We start from the raw sequence: 17413 nt of genomic DNA on the forward strand, positions 1-17413 counted from the left end.
CCCTCCCTGCAAAGGGGCGCACGACTCTCACCATATAGTAGAAAGAAGAAATTATTTCTTAAACTTCTTTTGTTTATAACTTCTTAACAAGCAACGTTCGACGTTAAAACTTTCTTAAGGTCACTCAGGGTCATAATCTTGATAACATATGTCAAGATCAAGGTCATTGGGGGGGGCTCACCTAAACTGCATAATTACCATAAATATTTATATCAAAACGTTCCTCGCCTTAATAATATAAGTGGCAAGGTTCACGAAACGTTGGCAGTGGATCATTAGCAATGGATCATGACACGGCGATAACCCGCAAATTCTTTGACACCTCTGAAGAAAATACTCGCGAAAGCCTCAAAAGTATTATAAAAAAATTAATAAATATCTCGAATATGCCTATAAATTAAAAAATAATTAACAATAATAATTTCAAGGATTCTCGACCGTTAAAATAATCATATGAATAGAATTATAGTTCAAAAACTGTTGTTTCACTCTCGTGAAATTTTCTCATGTATATTATACGTAAAATATAAATTAAAATTACTTTTTCTTTACAATCAATTTCTGAAAGAAAGTTTTGAGCAGAAAATAAAGGATCGATCACTCACCAGCGACGGGCTCGACGAGTTCCTCCTCGGTGTCCGTCTGCATGTGCTTAACCATGACAATGCCACCGATCTGAATATCCTTAACAGGAGTGTAATGGCTACTCTCGACCAACTGGATGACCTTCAATTGCTGACGTAGAACTCGCGCAGGATTCTGGAGGACCTCGAAGCTCGGCTCGGGCTCCTTCTTTTCCTTTTCATCGTCCTTCACCACCTTTTTCTCGGGCTTCTCCTTGGTTTCCTTAGCCTCTTTCTCATCCTTTTTCTTGTCATCCTTTTCTTTCGAAGAAGATGCAGCTTCCTTTACCTCTTGAAGCTCTTTCGTCTCCGAAGGCGGATCCTGCAATTTTTATTTAGTTTTTCTTCTCTTATGTGGGCGAGTATTTGAAGTTTATTAACGTGCCCTTTTATTTGCCATAAATTTATAATGTAAATATTGTAAATCATCACGTTACTAGAATCTTAAGATAGGGAAAACTTTAATAAATTGTTAATATTTTGATCAACAATCTTTGATAAAAGAGACGTGCAAATCTTTAATACAAAAGGTTCTATTCTCATTTACTGAAATTTGAACTTGAAACTCGAGAGATGAGAAAAATGAAATTTAAATACGCGATGTATACCATGCAAAGTAAATAAATGCGCAAAACAAAACAAAATACACAAAAATAAAAATATATATAAAATTCGAATCAATCCAATTATAAATCTTTAAATGAGAGTTTAATAATAAAAAGATATATATGATCCAATAAACTTGATGTGTTAAACATTCGAGAATTTAAAAAATTGGAAATATCAGGAATTTCTGGGTACAAAAAACTTCAAAACGCGCAAGAGTTTACATTCGAAAATTCAAGATATCGTTAAAATATAATAATTTACGCTTAAAAACCCATATCAGATTCAAACAGTCTCATAATTATTCCCGCCATTTTTTTCATTAATTTTGATTTGGACAAATTACAAGAGAACATTCTTCCTGAAATTTTCAGACATTTCCTTTAATCACTTACCACTTCCATCTTCTCATGAGAATCTCTGGCTTTTCTTTCAGTCTCGCGTCTCCTGGCACGAGCCGCGATACTAAGGACAGCGGTGGTGACTTTCTCTCGTTCCTCTCTCTTCTTCTCTTCAAGAGGCGCAGGATAAGCATATATGCTTGGCCTAGCGTTTGATTTCATCTCCAATTTAGGCATCTTCAGCTGAGCGTTCAAGGCGATCAGACATGTGGGTGTGAAAGCCAGAGCCAAGCAATGCGCAAGTGGAAACCAGTACCAATACTGAGTGAATACCAGAGCACCGACCACCGCCAACATGTTCGTGTGCCCCGTACGCGATTGTAGAGATACGGTTACATTACGACCACCTAAGAAAAAGCGGAAGTCCTCTCATAATATTTCACAATTGATCTTCTCGTAGACTTTATTTTTCGTGTTCTAAAGATTCGTGAAATTTTTAAGACTTCAAGAAATTTAGAATAAGATCTTGTGCTAAAAATAAAAAATTAAATGTTTCAAAATTAGTAAGAATGCAAGAATTTAATAATGGATTTAGTAAGAATGCGAGAATTTAATAATGGATTAAGTAATGAAAATTCTAAATCCTAAAAATTAAACAATTCAAAAGCATGTGTTTTGTATAAATACATTTACAAATTCCAAATTTTAAGGTACAAAAGTTCAAAAAATAAGTTTCATAGTGCCAAAATTTTACGTTTTCCATGGATCAGAATCTATAATTCAACGATCCCTTAAGGTCCATGAATAAAGTTGTTCCTTACGTTGCGATAATAAAATTAACAAAATACAGGAAATAATGATTCACAGTTTTTATGCTCAGAAAAGAAATAATTTCAAATTTGTCAGTATCGTATCAATTATATTTATATAATTAAAATTAAAATCACAGATTCTGTGAGTGTCACATATAAGAAACTCTGGAGAAACTCACCGGCATCGATGATCCCTTGCGCCAAAATTGCTCCAAACTTAGCCATCACATCCTCGTGTTTGTCCACGACGACCTTAGCATACAATGCTCTAAAATCTTTAACGCGGGCACACGTGGATTCCGTCTGCTGGATCAGAATCATAGCAGAAGCGATCAATGCGCCTTGCCTGACGAAATTCACAGGATCATTAGTCATTGGGTCCAATAGAGCGATAGCTTCCTTCAAACCGGTGCCCGCGCAAGCAATACCCAAGGCCATTGCTGCGCCGTACCTCACATGAGGATTATAGCTCTCCGCTAAGAGGGACACCACACTAGGGCATTGCTCCGGAGTCCTGGAACACATGAAAAAAGAACTTGATGCTTTGAAGTTTCCCTTCAAATTTATTGACTTTTGTGTCACATTCAATATTACTAATCTCGTAATACTTTTTATATCTTTCATGTTTGTCGTTGACATATTATAAATTAAATTAATATTATACAATATATAATATATTAATTAATTTCTATTTCCAATTTTCTATTTTTCCTTCGCAATCTTATTTTTATATTCTTTTAAATTTAAGATAATCAGAAGCTTACATTTGACAATTATTTTATAAATATAACTGTAATTACAATTATTCTTTTCGATCAAACAAGTTTTATACTTAATCACCTTACTTATTAATAATTTAAACTTTTAAATAAATTACAATAAAAAGTTAATCATCTTTCACTGAGAGAAACTTTGTTAATATTAAATTTAATAAACCATTAATTCTTTCATATATTTTATCAATAAAATGATGTGTTACAGCACGGTATTTAGAAGGTTATGGTATTTAAATGAATGTAGGTTCATAAATTTTAATTACGTGATAATTAATTGATAATAATTTGTTATTAATTTAATAGCATCGCCACGCGTCTGGCACACTTGAATATTCACACGAGTTAATATCGAACAATAATTAACAGATCCCCATTTTCTCATTTTGTTTCAGGAAGATGATTCGGTACTGGTGGACGGAGCCTGCCAGATTCCCGATCCCCTCTATAAATTAATTGGCAGTATAATCTGCTTCTATATCCCGCTAGGAGTGATGTTGTTAACGTATGCGTTGACAGTAAGATTATTGGCGGAACAACAACAAAACATCGGAGGGACAGGAGCAGGTTGGTCATCGGGATGGTTAGGAGCTCCTCAAGGTGCTTCTCAGGGTTCATCCATGACAGGTTAGTGTACTATACACTAGCCTGTTCTCACATTAATTTCCGAAACTTTAATATCGATTATTATCTCTAGGAATCAAGATAATCGAATATATCTTAATATAAATTATTTTCTCTCTATATTTGTGAGTCTATTTCACTATAATCTTATTGTAGAAATGTAAACTAAACTTAAACCTTAAAATTTATTTTTAAATGTATATTTATAAAATGCAACACAGAAGATTTAAGAATAAATATTTAATTTAACTTTTAATTAATATAAAAAAATAAACATTTATTTAATTGAAGATACATAGAATGGAAATCTTCAAGTATCTTCCATCTCGAATTTTCAAAATCGAAAAGTACGATCAAGCTTGCTTAAACAAATTTCTACAATAGAAGCCCTTTCAGAATCGTTATTAAATTTAATAAGTGGTTAAAAAATATTTTTCTTCCCTCTACACTTTTATTATTTCATGGACCACTCCTGCAACTTCCTGCTTTCTTCCCATCAACTTGACAGCGAAGAAAATGAAACAACTATTATTATTTCAAATGTTACCTTATTCTTATCAATTTTCTATTGTTAGCAAAAAAATTTTTCTTAAAAAACCATAAAAATAAATAAAGCAATATATATTATTAAAAAATAAATTAAAATAATAAAAAATATGAAATATACTACGATGCGGCAATATAGCCTTTTTTCACTAATTTTCTATCTTCTCTTCCGCGCGACAATGCTTCCCGTTTTTTTCCCCGAGGATACATTTTATTCGGAAACGAACGAGGCCGTCGGGCGGAGGAAACTAAGACTTAGTTTTCCCACCTGATAAAAATTATTTATTCCGATTTATCGGTCGGCTTGCGAGGACTTCAAAGGATATCGCGTCTGCAGGCGTCTCATAAACGTTTTTCGAGACCGCTGGTGTGAATTCATCCCCCTCAGACAAAGCGTTCCCGAGGGAGATAACCTTCTATCGTCCTTCTTTCTCTTCCGCGACGGAAAGTTTCGCTGGAAGCCACATCGTCTATTGTCGCTTTGATTTTACCTGGACAACCCTCCGATTACTGCCGCAAATGGAATTTGCATACCAACTTCATGCCGGAATTCGTCACGCTGTTTTACACGCCGCGTTGCACAATTATTGCATTTTAAAATGCATTCTTAATGAAGTTTCTGATCAACTTTGAGGGAAATAAGAGTCACCTCATACATATCGTAGAATTAACAAATGTAAACGAAATAAATAAGTAGATTTTATCAGAAATTTTATTTCTTAAACTTTTACATGTTTTCCAGATAATTATCTGGAACTTTTTTTTTTAGATAATTCAAAGCATTTACACTTTCTTAATTGTTCACGGATTAACCAAATAGAATTTGTTATCCAGTCGCGGATCTCTATCGTGTGCAATTCGCCATTACTGTATAAATAATTCGTCACGCAACATGAAGGATGCCTAGTGGGCGACGGTCGTATGATTAATGATGTCAACGCGGTTCGTTTTTTCGCGTAGAATCGATCCCGGGGAATCGATGGAATGGGGGACTAGGCCAGGCTTCTGTCTAGAAGCACTCTACGACAAGAAATTTCGTCGGCACGTCAAGCACGGAAGCATGTCGACGTCCACGACGAAGATATGCAAATGCCGGCCATTATGCAAAGATCTCGGATGCGGCACAGTATGCTAAGAAGGCCCCCGTCCGGTTACTCGGCGATATGAAAATTAATCGATACCCCGTTACGCGCGAGCCCCATTCACGGGTACTTAATATTCCGCAGGATTGAAAGATTGCAGGAGATGACATAGAAATCCTTTGAGTACCTCATTACAAACACAATTCTTGTCGGTAGACTGTAAATATTCCGTTAATTTAAAAGAAAAGATAAGAGAAACAACACAAATATTGTTAAAATGTTGTCACAATTCTCATCAACAGATTAAAAATATTCTGTTAATTTAAAAAAAAAGAGATAAATTAGAGAAAGAAAATTCGAGAAAAAGAATGGAACTCATTTAAATTTTATTATTTTTTTACTAAAGAATAATTAATAAAATAAATCGTTTAAAGAAAAATTTGTATTTGTAAAATTCCTACTTTCAATCAATCAATACCTATTAATTTTTAATGTTGTCTATGATTCAAAAAGACTTGGGAGTATAATACAGAAGTTCTTGCAAAGTATCTTTATAAGGAGTAGTTGAATATCTCCTTGTAAAAAGAGCTCTCGCATTAATTCATTTTAAAAAGCATCAAATCAGTGAAGAAAAAGACAAATTCAATCTTCAATCTTCAATCTTCAATCGTTAAATTGACTGAAATCTCTCGTTTTTCAACAAAAGAGCGTCTCCCTTCCTGAATGAAGAGTAAATCCTGCATTTTCCGACGCTCTCCAATCGTCAGTCACTAAAACATCCCAATATAAAAAAAACAAATCCCCTTTATTCACGGATAAAATAGAAGATCACCGGAATCATCCTTCCTTCTCCAATCGAAAGAAAACTGATTAATCGCTAAAATCTTCGGTTCTCCGATAATTCGCGCAGGGCTCGAGCGACGGGGCACCTGGAAGAGATACCTCTTGAACAAGGGTTCGGGCGGCAGCGGCGGCACGCCGCAACACACCTCTGGCACGTCGACCGACACCGAGCTGACCACCCTCGACACCCACGAGCTCTGGCTGCAGGAGAGCGAGCCACCACCCTCGGCCATGTCCGCCCTTCATGCCTTCGGCGCGGAGATGCTGAAGTTGTCGAGGGGTCTCGAGGGGATGGCCGGCAGCTCCGGCAATCAGACCCCATCAAAATTGACAACCCAACACCACCAGCATCATCAGCAACATCAGCAGCAGCAGCAGCAGCAGCAGCATCAGCAGCAACTGCTGCAACTGCAGCAACACGGTCCTTCACCACGCAGATGCAGCTTCCGCAACGGGTATGGAGATTGCAAGTCAATTATGTGTTTGCGAATCATAAATCTTTCTGTAAGCTCACTTTATGATCGCGACTTATGATAAATTTCATAACTCGAATACAATAAAAATATAACCTAGATGGAACAATAATAAATTTAGAAGAATATAAATTATAAAGATTGACAAGAAACAAACAAATCATATATGATATTGCTTCTTAACTTCAAAGTGACACAACTCAAGAAACACAATTATCAAATTTTTTTCATGAATGAGTTAAGAAAACATTTCTATCAATCTTATCAAGAATGAATTAACTTCACTTCATAAAAAATAGTCAAAACATTGCAACTCAAAGAGTAATTTTTAAAAAAGAATCATCAAAATCGTCATAACTCAAACAGAGTGGCCCCTTTAATGGTTTTTTAAGGGTTGTGAAATGAAAATAATAAAAATTATATTGATTATGTTAGGAATATATCTTTGCCGCACGAAATGTTTGATTAGAAAATAATTTTCTATCAAGCTGAAAAATAATTTTTTTCTTTATCTGAAACATAAATGTTTTGAATTGTGTCACTTTTGAAGTAAAAGAGCAATCTATAAATAGAAATAAATAAAATTTTAATTCATCCTATTTCTATTTTAACGTAAAATCCTTCGAGAAAGCTTTCTTTTTCTTAACTTTTTAGACAATTTTATAATTTTCATAAAGTTTTTTCATTTTATTTTGTTCTAGCTTTTCTCTGTTTCTTTCCCGTTTCTTTCTGTGACATGATCAAAAGTGTATCGTTTTATGCAAACTGCTTAGAACACGACGATGTATCCCAGGCACAATTTTGTGAGAAGGGAATTTCCGTGCTTGTCAGAGTTTTCGCGGAAGATGCTTTTGCAATTATTAACGACATATCCATCGCATCGTAACCTGCGGGCTCTCAAAACACGCCATTGTGCTTGACGGCGGCACGTTTCCGTGGCAATACGACAGCACGAATTTGCGTCACTTTGTCACTCCGGCTCGCACAACGCCGTGACTACCACGAGATGCGGTTAGCGTTGCGTCAAATCAACTTACGACGGCAGCCGGGAGAGTTTCCGGTGAATTTGTGTCATCCAATGTACCAAGAACCTACGCATGCAACTATCGTCGAAGAGCTTAAGTGAAGAATGTCTTACTATATTCCATACTCGTGTCTACAATCTAAATTTATGATACTCGACTTTCATCTCTCAATATTCTTTAGTTTTGAGTCTCATATTGCTGTAGAAAAATATGTACAGCTTTCAAAAATTTTCTAAAAACTTAGCATTACCCTCAAGATATTTTTGGGGAAATTTATTGTTTAAAATAGTTTTGCTTCTCTCTATATATACACTCTAGGCTAAAAATTTGGAAACACTCTTTAAAAATTGACATCAACAATTATTCCTTTTATAATTTAAGAATTTTTTAAGGATTTCAATTTTAAAAGTAAATGTCAGATGAGAAAAATCAACTTCAAATTCATCCGAGACTCTAAGATGTATTTCTTGGGATATCCTTACACACAGGATCATTACTTACTTCCTCATGGAATCGAATGAGTGAGAGAGAGAGTTGCGGGAGAGGAGAATTATATTTGACGTCGTTTAGAGCTTCCAGCGTCGATCCACAGGAATACGCAAACTGAAAGTGGAACGAGAACGTAGGAGTGCGGCTAGAATATTAAAAGCTAGACTCCTCCGTATCGCTGTAAAATATGTTTCAATCATAATCCATCGATCTCTCTGCTGTTCTGCGTTTTCTTCATTTCTTATGTCCTCTTTGCGGGTTTGAGAAATATTTACATATGTTTAAAAGTTCAAACGTTTCAAAAGATCAGATTAATCAGACAGAGACCTTGCGACAACAAAATACAAGAATTTAATATGCAGACAAAATTAAAACTCATTAGAGGATGAAATGAAAAAGGATGAGAATGCAAAAAAGATTTTCGAGAAGAAAATCTTAGAATTTTTAGAAAGTAGCAAAACGCGAGAATTTGAAAAGAATGCGATTCCAGGCGGCAGAGATCTGGAAAACGGGAAATCTACGATTTGAGACACGCAAGATTTTCAAGACGCGGGTGGTCGGAATGCAGCTGAAAGGCGAAAATCTTTCAAAATAAATTGGTGCAATCATTAGATCGCAATATTTCAAATTGCACAGCTTCCATTTCCATGAGCGTCCTTCTTTACTTTTGCACCTCTTAATGGACGTATTAGTAACGAAATCCCAAAGCAAGTCCCTTTGGCTTTAATGATATATTTAGAGGTACATCCTTCTAAAAGTACGTCATAAAAATTTAAACAAATCCCAAATCGTACAAAATCACCGGAATCCTTTTAGAACGCTGAAAAATTTAATTCTACGTCAACCCAAATAATAACTGAGGAAAAAAGTTACTTGACTAAATTAGTTTAGTTCGTGATTTTATATAATTTTATCATGTATTTTACGAAGCGATGAAATAAATTACTTTTAGGCAGATAAAAGTCACACCTGTGGTTACACAGCTTCCGCAATTTTTCAAATTTTGCATGTTCTCGCGACGATCGAATTTCCCGAAAGTCTTCTCGAATTCTCGCGGGACTCACATGAAAATGCGAAAGCAGACGCGCCAGGAAGGTCACCGCGACGACGAGAAAACCCATTTATACACGGTAGCCTCAAAGTGGATTGCACTTAGCTGCTGGCATTCAAAGTGCAAAACGGACCAACCTTCGTACAGGAACGAAAAGGGTGAGCAAAGGGGATGATGGGGGAGGGAGGTCGCAGATGGTGAGTTTCGCTCGTTCGCTCGTGGTCGCGTACTTAAGTAAACTGCTCTTGCCTCACGTAAACCTCTAATAAAGGAATGCACTTAGGATCGTGCCTCTGAACGCATCAAACGAAGATTACCTCTCTATTACGCGCAGAGGACTTTGCCTTTTGCAGAATCGAGTTGCTTTCTGTCGATCTCGTGAATTAAATAACCGCCGAGTATTCAAAGATCTCCCTCAGGATGTTTTCCCTCTTCAATTGTTATATTATGAATTAAATTGTATTAAATTTAATAATAGAGTATAAATAGAATCAGAGGATGTGCAATGTATAGAATGCAGTCGAAATAAATCACGAAATAGTGATTTGTCATAAAAAAATAAATGAAATCTTTTTATACAAGATTTTATTTTAAGAAAATTGAAACACACAACATTAACGACACATTTACGCTTTTTTAAGCTATTTAAATTCAAAGTCAAATTTTATAAAACGATTATTCGAATTTTAAATAACGAAATATATCAAGGTTTGTTATACATCTTCCTAATTCTTATTAAAATGGTGTTTTTAATAAAAATGTAAATTCTCTCTCTCTCTCTCTCTCTCTCTCTCTCTCTCTCTCTCTCTCTCTCTATGAAATTTTTGTTGAATTTAATTTTTAAAAAATAAATAAAAAATTAGAAATTAATACACAAGGAATATACATTTTAATTTAAATTAATGTATGATAAATTATATATGATAAATTAACACAAATTTTAATGGAAATATAAATAAAAATTTAATAGCAATCTCTTAATAATCCAATATTTAAACATAACAGCAGGAAGAAACCAAATTATATTCCCTGTTTAAAATGCATTTTCTGAGATGTATCTGTTTCTTCTTCAACCAGACCACTTCCCTCATCCCATCTTTTCTCGACCCCATCAGTTTACCTCGACCAATATTTTTCTCAATTTACCGTCAAGACCGCGGCCGTAATCCACTCCGATGACAATCGGGCCGTTTCTCTTCCTTCCCGGAAGCATCCTCAATTATCCCCCGAAAACTCTGCCAACGCATTTCTAAAGCGCTGATAAAATTGTCACTTTTCAGCAACGATAACGGTCCTATAACATTGCGGAAGATCAGAGGGGGGCGTAGGAGAGGATTTTTATTTCAATTTTAAAGAACGATTGTCGAATTCTGTCTATTCTGGAAATCATCCAGAACTCTTTTAAGTTTTTCTCAAATTTTTTTTAAATCTTCTAAAATTTCGTGTTATTGTTTTCATCTATAATTAATCACTATTCTGTTATTATTTTGGCTTTTTTTTCTTTCAAATTATTAACTCAATTTCTTCCTTAAAATCTGAATTTTCTTCACGTTATTATTAATTATATACGATCCTTTTTTCCGAAATTCAGATTGCTGTCTCATTAATCTCCTCTTATTTCGTTATTACCTCAATATTTCATTTTAATTCGAGATTTCACTTTATTGTTTTGATATCTACCCGCAATCGTCGGCAAATAAAGTATCGGTAGCAAGTTACAGATATTTATAGATATTTGAATAACCAATGGAAAAAACGGGTGATCGATAACGAACCGATAACGATCGACGATGGAAACGCGTGTATTCCACGTCCGTCAAAAGTTCTCGGTACAGGTGCATATCTCGCGTGTCTCTAATTTGCAAGGACGGAAGCAATTTTTTCCCCTCGCACGGAAGCTCATCCAATCTCGCGATCAATTACCGCGCCACGCTGCAAAATGGGATGCAATCGCATTTTTTTCTTTTTCCTTTTTCTTCTTTTTCGACGTTTTTCCTCTTCAACTGCATGCGGCCGACCGATTCCGCGTATCAAATGATAAAGGGACTAGCGTTCGTATCGAAACAATAGACACGGTGCACATTTCGTGACGGCGATATTTGTAGATTCCCTTTGAAGCTGGATTCGTGACAAAAATATCCAAATATTTTCTCCCTTCAGTAGACTTTAAAACGACAATCTCGCGTGAAACAATAAGAGGATTATCCCATGCCGAATAATAAAGGAATCGGCGAATCAATCTTTCGTTCGCACAGTTTTGGTTCACGGCATAGGAGGATTATTTTTGACTCGATTGCGATTGATAAGAAAAGCTTTTGTCGCGTGTTAAAACTTTTCAGATATTCCCTTTTTCTCTTCGGTTTGATTTATAACGGCGAGAGAGATTATTGAGCGTGATAAAATAACAGGATTCGAGCATTAATCCCTCAATAAAACGTTCATACCTTTTTATCGCAGTGAGGATTATTTTGAAATCGATTACAATTGATAATAAAAGTCTTGTCGCGCGTAAAATCCTCCAAAAGTTTCTCTCTTCAGTTTGTCAATTTTGTAGTGAATAATAGAGAGAAAATATATTAAACGTGAGATAACAACAGACTGCAAATATGCCCTATTACAAACAATTCATTTAATTAGCTTAATTTTCGAAATTCCAGATTCGTCAAAGAAACTCTACACTGAAAAAAATTTACTAAATTTTAATATATATTTTTTTAAATAATACTAATAAAACTTACAGTAAATAAATATTTACTTAATAAAAAATAATAATTAAAATTGATAATTCTTGCATCAGACACACAAATAGATATATGTTTACCATTAGTTAATAGTATTCAAACAAATATCCATTAAAATTTAGTAATCTTTTGTTAGTGTAACTATGACAAGACATATTTTTCATGCACATAATATATGCATTCCAACCGACTGACTATTTATAGACAACTTATAATTGAATCTTTCTAATTACTCTGTAACTCAGAACTGTCATTATATTCACTTATAATTTCCTACAATTGTAGATGAAAATTAGACGAAAATAAATCAAATAAGAAAAATCCTATTTTTGGTCGAATCAGATTTTGATGCTTTATAATTTGTTAATTTGCAAATCTACGTATGAATATTAAACACCAAGACTTCAACCGAAAATAGAATTTTTCCTCTTATCTGATTATTTCGTTTCTTATTTGATTCGTTTTCGAAGTTTGACTATTTCTTATTTCTATACGTTAAGTTTTACATTTAAATATTATTTATTCACAAAGTTATTATGTAAGATATAAATGGAAGCCATAATATCATCTTCTCCTCTATTAAGGAGATGCTGGAGTGACCAAATTATCACATTAGAGTCGTATAAAAATCTTCGAATTGGCTGAACGGAATAAAAAAATCTTCCTAATTTTGTGTCTACTTTAATCCTATAAAAGGATTTTTTATTCCGTTCAGCCAATTCGAAGATTTTTATACGACTGTAATGTGATAATTTGGTCACTCCAGTATCCCCTTAACAACTCAATTTTTATTTCTTTTTAGAAGTGCAGAGAGCACGGAGAGTAGCATGTCCTGCTCGAGAACAAGCATATCGACGGAAGAATTCACGAGTCCTTGGAAGCATCGGAGACGAGCATCGACCTACAACGAGGCTCATTTGGAGAGGTCGATGCAGATTCTGGGCTCGCCAAAAACTCCCAGAAAAAGATCTTTAAGCTTTCACGAGCAGTCGTCCTGTCGCAAAGGCGAGGACGATTCGACGCGCAAGAAGTTTCATGATAAAGCACCGGAAGGACCGATAACGTTACCGCCACCCTGCACGTGTCCCTATTTCGGGGAATCTTCGAAGAAACCGCCACCGTCAGGCGAGATCGTCATCGTGTCCAGCGACACTATGAAGCCTATTAGTAACAAACACCTGGAAACAAATATTCCTATATTCCTTTCGGGCGATACGACAAAATCCATTGGCAACAAGGGTCCAGAAATGGGCTTATTGGGTAGACACAACAGCGCTAGATCTACGGAGGGTGCTAAAGGTTACGAGCAGCTGACCCCTGCGAATTCCGTGGTCACATGGCGAAGTGGAAGGCGAGGTTCCAGCCTGAGTACGTGACGATAAGAGTGCTGATGACGTAAACAACAATTTCGATTAGCTCTTCGATAATTGCCTGCGGGAAATTCCCCTGGCCATCGCGTGCCACTAACGTTCCGCTAAAAATTGCAGAAGCAGAAAGAAGGAGAGAGAGAGAGAGAGAGAGAGAGGGGGGGGGGGGGGGAATCAAAGAGGGGAGGGTGAAACGGGGTTGCCCGATTCCCCCCGTTGCTCCCTTCGATCACTCTTTTTTTACAGCTTGAGAAAAATGGAGAGATTCGTTCAAGAAGAACGTGATTCATGGTCACGAGAAGCTTCCGATCATTGCCTTTCCAGGATCGCGCAGGATTTTCGCACGACTGATTTTGGGAGATTCAAGACTGTAAAAATTGACGTATTCGCGAATCTTAAAAATTTTTAACGGAAATTAAAAAATATCTTTGCTATTTCGCACCTTAATTATTAAATTTTTTAATTCTCATATCTTGAAAGAATAAAATTCTTAGATTATTTGTTTATCTAATAACTTCTTAACGAATTTAAAAAATTTGATAAATGTGTTCCTAAAGATTTTTAACGGAGATTAAAAAATTTCTCCTAAAATTAATAAATTTGTTAATTTTCGTATCGCGTGTTGAAAGAGTAAAATTCTTAGATTATTTGTTTATCAGGATTAATAAATTTTAAATTATTTAATATTAAAAATTTGCACATTGTCACAGAAAGTGCTTTTTATCTCAAACTAAATTAAAATTTTTATATATACAGATGCTAGAATTAAATTCTAATTCTCAAATTTCCATTACCTAATGTTTAAATCTCGCAAGTTTTCGCAAGTTGTTTGAAAATATTTCTTCTCAACATGTCGATTCGAAAACTTTCAGCATTTAGAATCCCCAACTTTCCCAAGATTTCTGGAACGATTTCCAATTTGCAACGACGGCGGCAATCCTTTTACCTGCTATCTCATCCATTTTCGTGAATCGAACCTTTCAAATCTTTTGCAGGCAGCACCAGGACTCTGCTGTCCGCTAATACGAGAGCAACGCCGTTGCGACGCGCAGCGACGATGCGAGCGCACAACGGAGCGATGGGCACGGCAAATGCGACCTTGAACCAGAGCAATCCGTCGTCGTCGAACCTGTTCAGGTACTCGGGTGGTCAGGTGCGCAGCCATCACTCACGCAACAGCAGCGTGATCTCGCGCAACAGTTCCCGTCACGGCAGAATCATCCGGCTAGAGCAGAAGGCGACGAAGGTCCTCGGCGTGGTGTTCTTCACATTCGTAATCCTGTGGGCACCGTTCTTCGTGCTGAACCTAGTGCCGGCCATATGTCCCGACTGCGAGCGTCATATCGACCGCAAGATCTTCGACCTGGTCACCTGGCTCGGCTATGCCAGTTCCATGGTCAACCCGATCTTCTATACCATCTTCAATAAGGTCTTCCGCCAGGCGTTCAAGAAGGTGCTGCTCTGTAGGTATCGAAATCAAGAGTGGCGACCGCCCAGGTAGGCTCTGGGCCCCGGGAGACCGGGGATCGCCATCAGCAGGGTGTAAACGATGAGAATGGAAGATCGATGCGCGAATTATCGACGAGAACGGTGAAAGTCAGAGAGACATTTGGAGCAAAAAACTAAACTCATCAAATGGTGCTATTCTACTCGCGCGATTGGCTTGTATCGAGAAACATAACGACGGCCTGAGTAGCTCGTATTCTTTGTATATATGTGCGTGTGTATGGATAACATTGCCGATTATTGACGGATTAAAGTTCTCTATCAAATCTTCCTATTAGCGATTCCTGTTAACGTTTCGTATCCAAGAATTATTTTAACAAACTAAAAATATTTTTTTAAATCTTCCTATAAATACGTACAGCTTCTACATACATGTACTAATATTTCATATCAATTACATATCAATATGTAATAATATGTAGTATATAATGATGCCTATTTTAATAATTTTATATTTAAAAATAATTATCTTCTCTCTCTAAAAAATATTTTATTATGATAAAACTCAGATCCTTTGCTAGGATTATTTTTGATAACTCAAATAATCACGAAATTATTTTATTTCTAATTTTGATTTATTTTTTGTTTTATACTAATTTTTATTTTAACTACTTTCCAATGTAATACTGAACTTACTGTCCGTGTTCGACTTCTGGCCTATATTTTTTTGCGACAAAATTTACGTGTGATGCTTGAATTCTTTTTAAATAATTTTCTTTATGAATATATTATACTATTTCTCGAACGTTTTTGCGTGTGTTTAGAGCAAACTTTTCAATAGTTTGATCGCGCGAGAACTCGAAACGCGAGTGAACAATTTGACTAGTGTCTAATAAGGAAACTATAACATAGTAGCTATTTCCAAACACGCTTCCTGTAACCACAAAATCACTCGATAAACTACCACCGACTAATTAAATTCGCAATTGAATCTCCCTAATTAAATTCCGCACGGAGTAACGAGAAATTTGTAAATAAAAACGGAACGACGTGCGTTTAATTATAATTACTATTAACAGTGTAGAACGTGTAAATGAGTGTGTGCGTGCATGTATAACTGTAAAAAAAACTTGCTAGTATGTAAGATGTTATTAATGAAAAAGATGCTCATGAGAAAAGTGTGTCAAAAGTCATCGAAGAAAAAATCTGAGTTCAACCGGAGAAATTAAATCGATAGAGATTCACTAATACCGTTATAGTATTATCGATGTATACGAAAGAGAAAAATGTCACTAAGGAAAGACTCTTGATCCTTTCGTTGTTTCTGGCATGTAAATCGCCGCGCAATAATTAAAGAGACACGACAAGCTTCTTCTTATTATCCCCAATTAATTTGCAGAATGCATCAGTATCTGCTTACCGTGACATCTCTTTTTTATAATAAGAAATCTTAAGAGATCCCATCAACTCAAAATTCTCCAAGCTATTCCCTGAAATACAATCCTAAATGCAATTTTATTATAATCGTTGTATCGCAGCTCGACAATTATATGAAGTGTATGAATAAGTACTCGCGGTTTCTTTCGAAAATACATATGTCTATTAATATAAGAAAAAAAAACGATAGAAACATTTTAATCAAATTATCTACCTTTCGAATCGTATCACTTTTTGTCATCTTTTAAACAGCATATGCTGCGGTGAAAGAATATTTTGCAGCACGATTTATCGTTCACATCGAAATGACCATTTTTTAATTTTTTTAAACCAATCTTGGCGCGTTATTTCCGAAACAATATTGTCTCCATAAATCTCGCAAATTATTCTGGTTGCTTCGTGACGATTTTATGGCGATGAATATATTATAGTAAAGCATGTAATGGCGAATAAGTACCTTTTCAACGTTCTCTCTCATTTTCAATTAAATTGAAAATGTATCCAATTGTCTAACTGTAAACTGCAGTTACATAATTTTTAAAATGTAGGTTGGTCAACCTTACTAATGGAAAAATAATTGAGCACGGAAATTTAAATGCATCATTGTTAGCTTATTACCTAAAGTTAACCGCGGGAACTTATTTATACATCTATAATAATATAATAGATCTCAAATGCAATCGCGTAGCAACACAATTGCCAGCCTTGTCACGGAATTGTACCATGATTCTATAATCGCCAAGTCTGAAATTTGATTATACAATATATGTATATATTGTATAATTGCAAATACATATATACTGCAGATTCTCACGCAATTGTATCGCAAGTTCGTAACTACAGATTCCGGATATAGTAAGAACAGCTTCGCAATTAATCGTACGACGACAGTGCAAATCCCCAGACGCGTTTACGAGAGATTGCAAAAGGACAGACCCGACAGACAGTGAGAGAGAAAGAGAAAGGGAACGAGAGAGCGAGCTGTCGTATTTATAAAAATGAAGACACGATCGTCGAATTTGCGCAAGCGTGACACGGCTTCGACGACACCGTTCGCCGTTGTATCGAGCCGGTGCGGTGGTTGGAGTACCAGCGAGTACAGATGGATGATGGAAACACACACGGCTACAACAA

The 17413-nt window shown here is 35.7% G+C and overlaps 2 protein-coding genes across 2 annotated transcripts in view; one reads left to right on the forward strand and one right to left on the reverse strand.

The window, feature by feature from the left end:
* The window catches only part of 5-HT2B (5-hydroxytryptamine receptor 2B), a 56661-nt gene extending 41491 nt beyond the window's left edge, over positions 1-15170 (forward strand). The window contains exons 4-7 of the mRNA XM_018453457.1: positions 3551-3782; positions 6318-6705; positions 12832-13397; positions 14392-15170. Of these exons, the coding sequence (XP_018308959.1) occupies positions 3551-3782; positions 6318-6705; positions 12832-13397; positions 14392-14897 (1692 nt within the window). The 3' untranslated portion in view covers positions 14898-15170. The remainder of the gene's footprint in view (positions 1-3550; positions 3783-6317; positions 6706-12831; positions 13398-14391) is intronic.
* Positions 1-17413, reverse strand: part of Rpn2 (Regulatory particle non-ATPase 2) — a 55040-nt gene that overhangs the window by 1209 nt on the left and 36418 nt on the right. The window contains exons 11-13 of the mRNA XM_018453456.1: positions 2562-2896; positions 1625-1977; positions 606-945 (exon numbers count right to left, since the gene is read on the reverse strand). Of these exons, the coding sequence (XP_018308958.1) occupies positions 606-945; positions 1625-1977; positions 2562-2896 (1028 nt within the window). The remainder of the gene's footprint in view (positions 1-605; positions 946-1624; positions 1978-2561; positions 2897-17413) is intronic.

This window comes from Mycetomoellerius zeteki, unplaced genomic scaffold (genome assembly GCF_001594055.1).
Source record: "Mycetomoellerius zeteki isolate Tzet28-1 unplaced genomic scaffold, Tzet1.0 scaffold386, whole genome shotgun sequence".
NCBI classification, from domain to species: Eukaryota; Metazoa; Arthropoda; class Insecta; order Hymenoptera; family Formicidae; genus Mycetomoellerius; species Mycetomoellerius zeteki.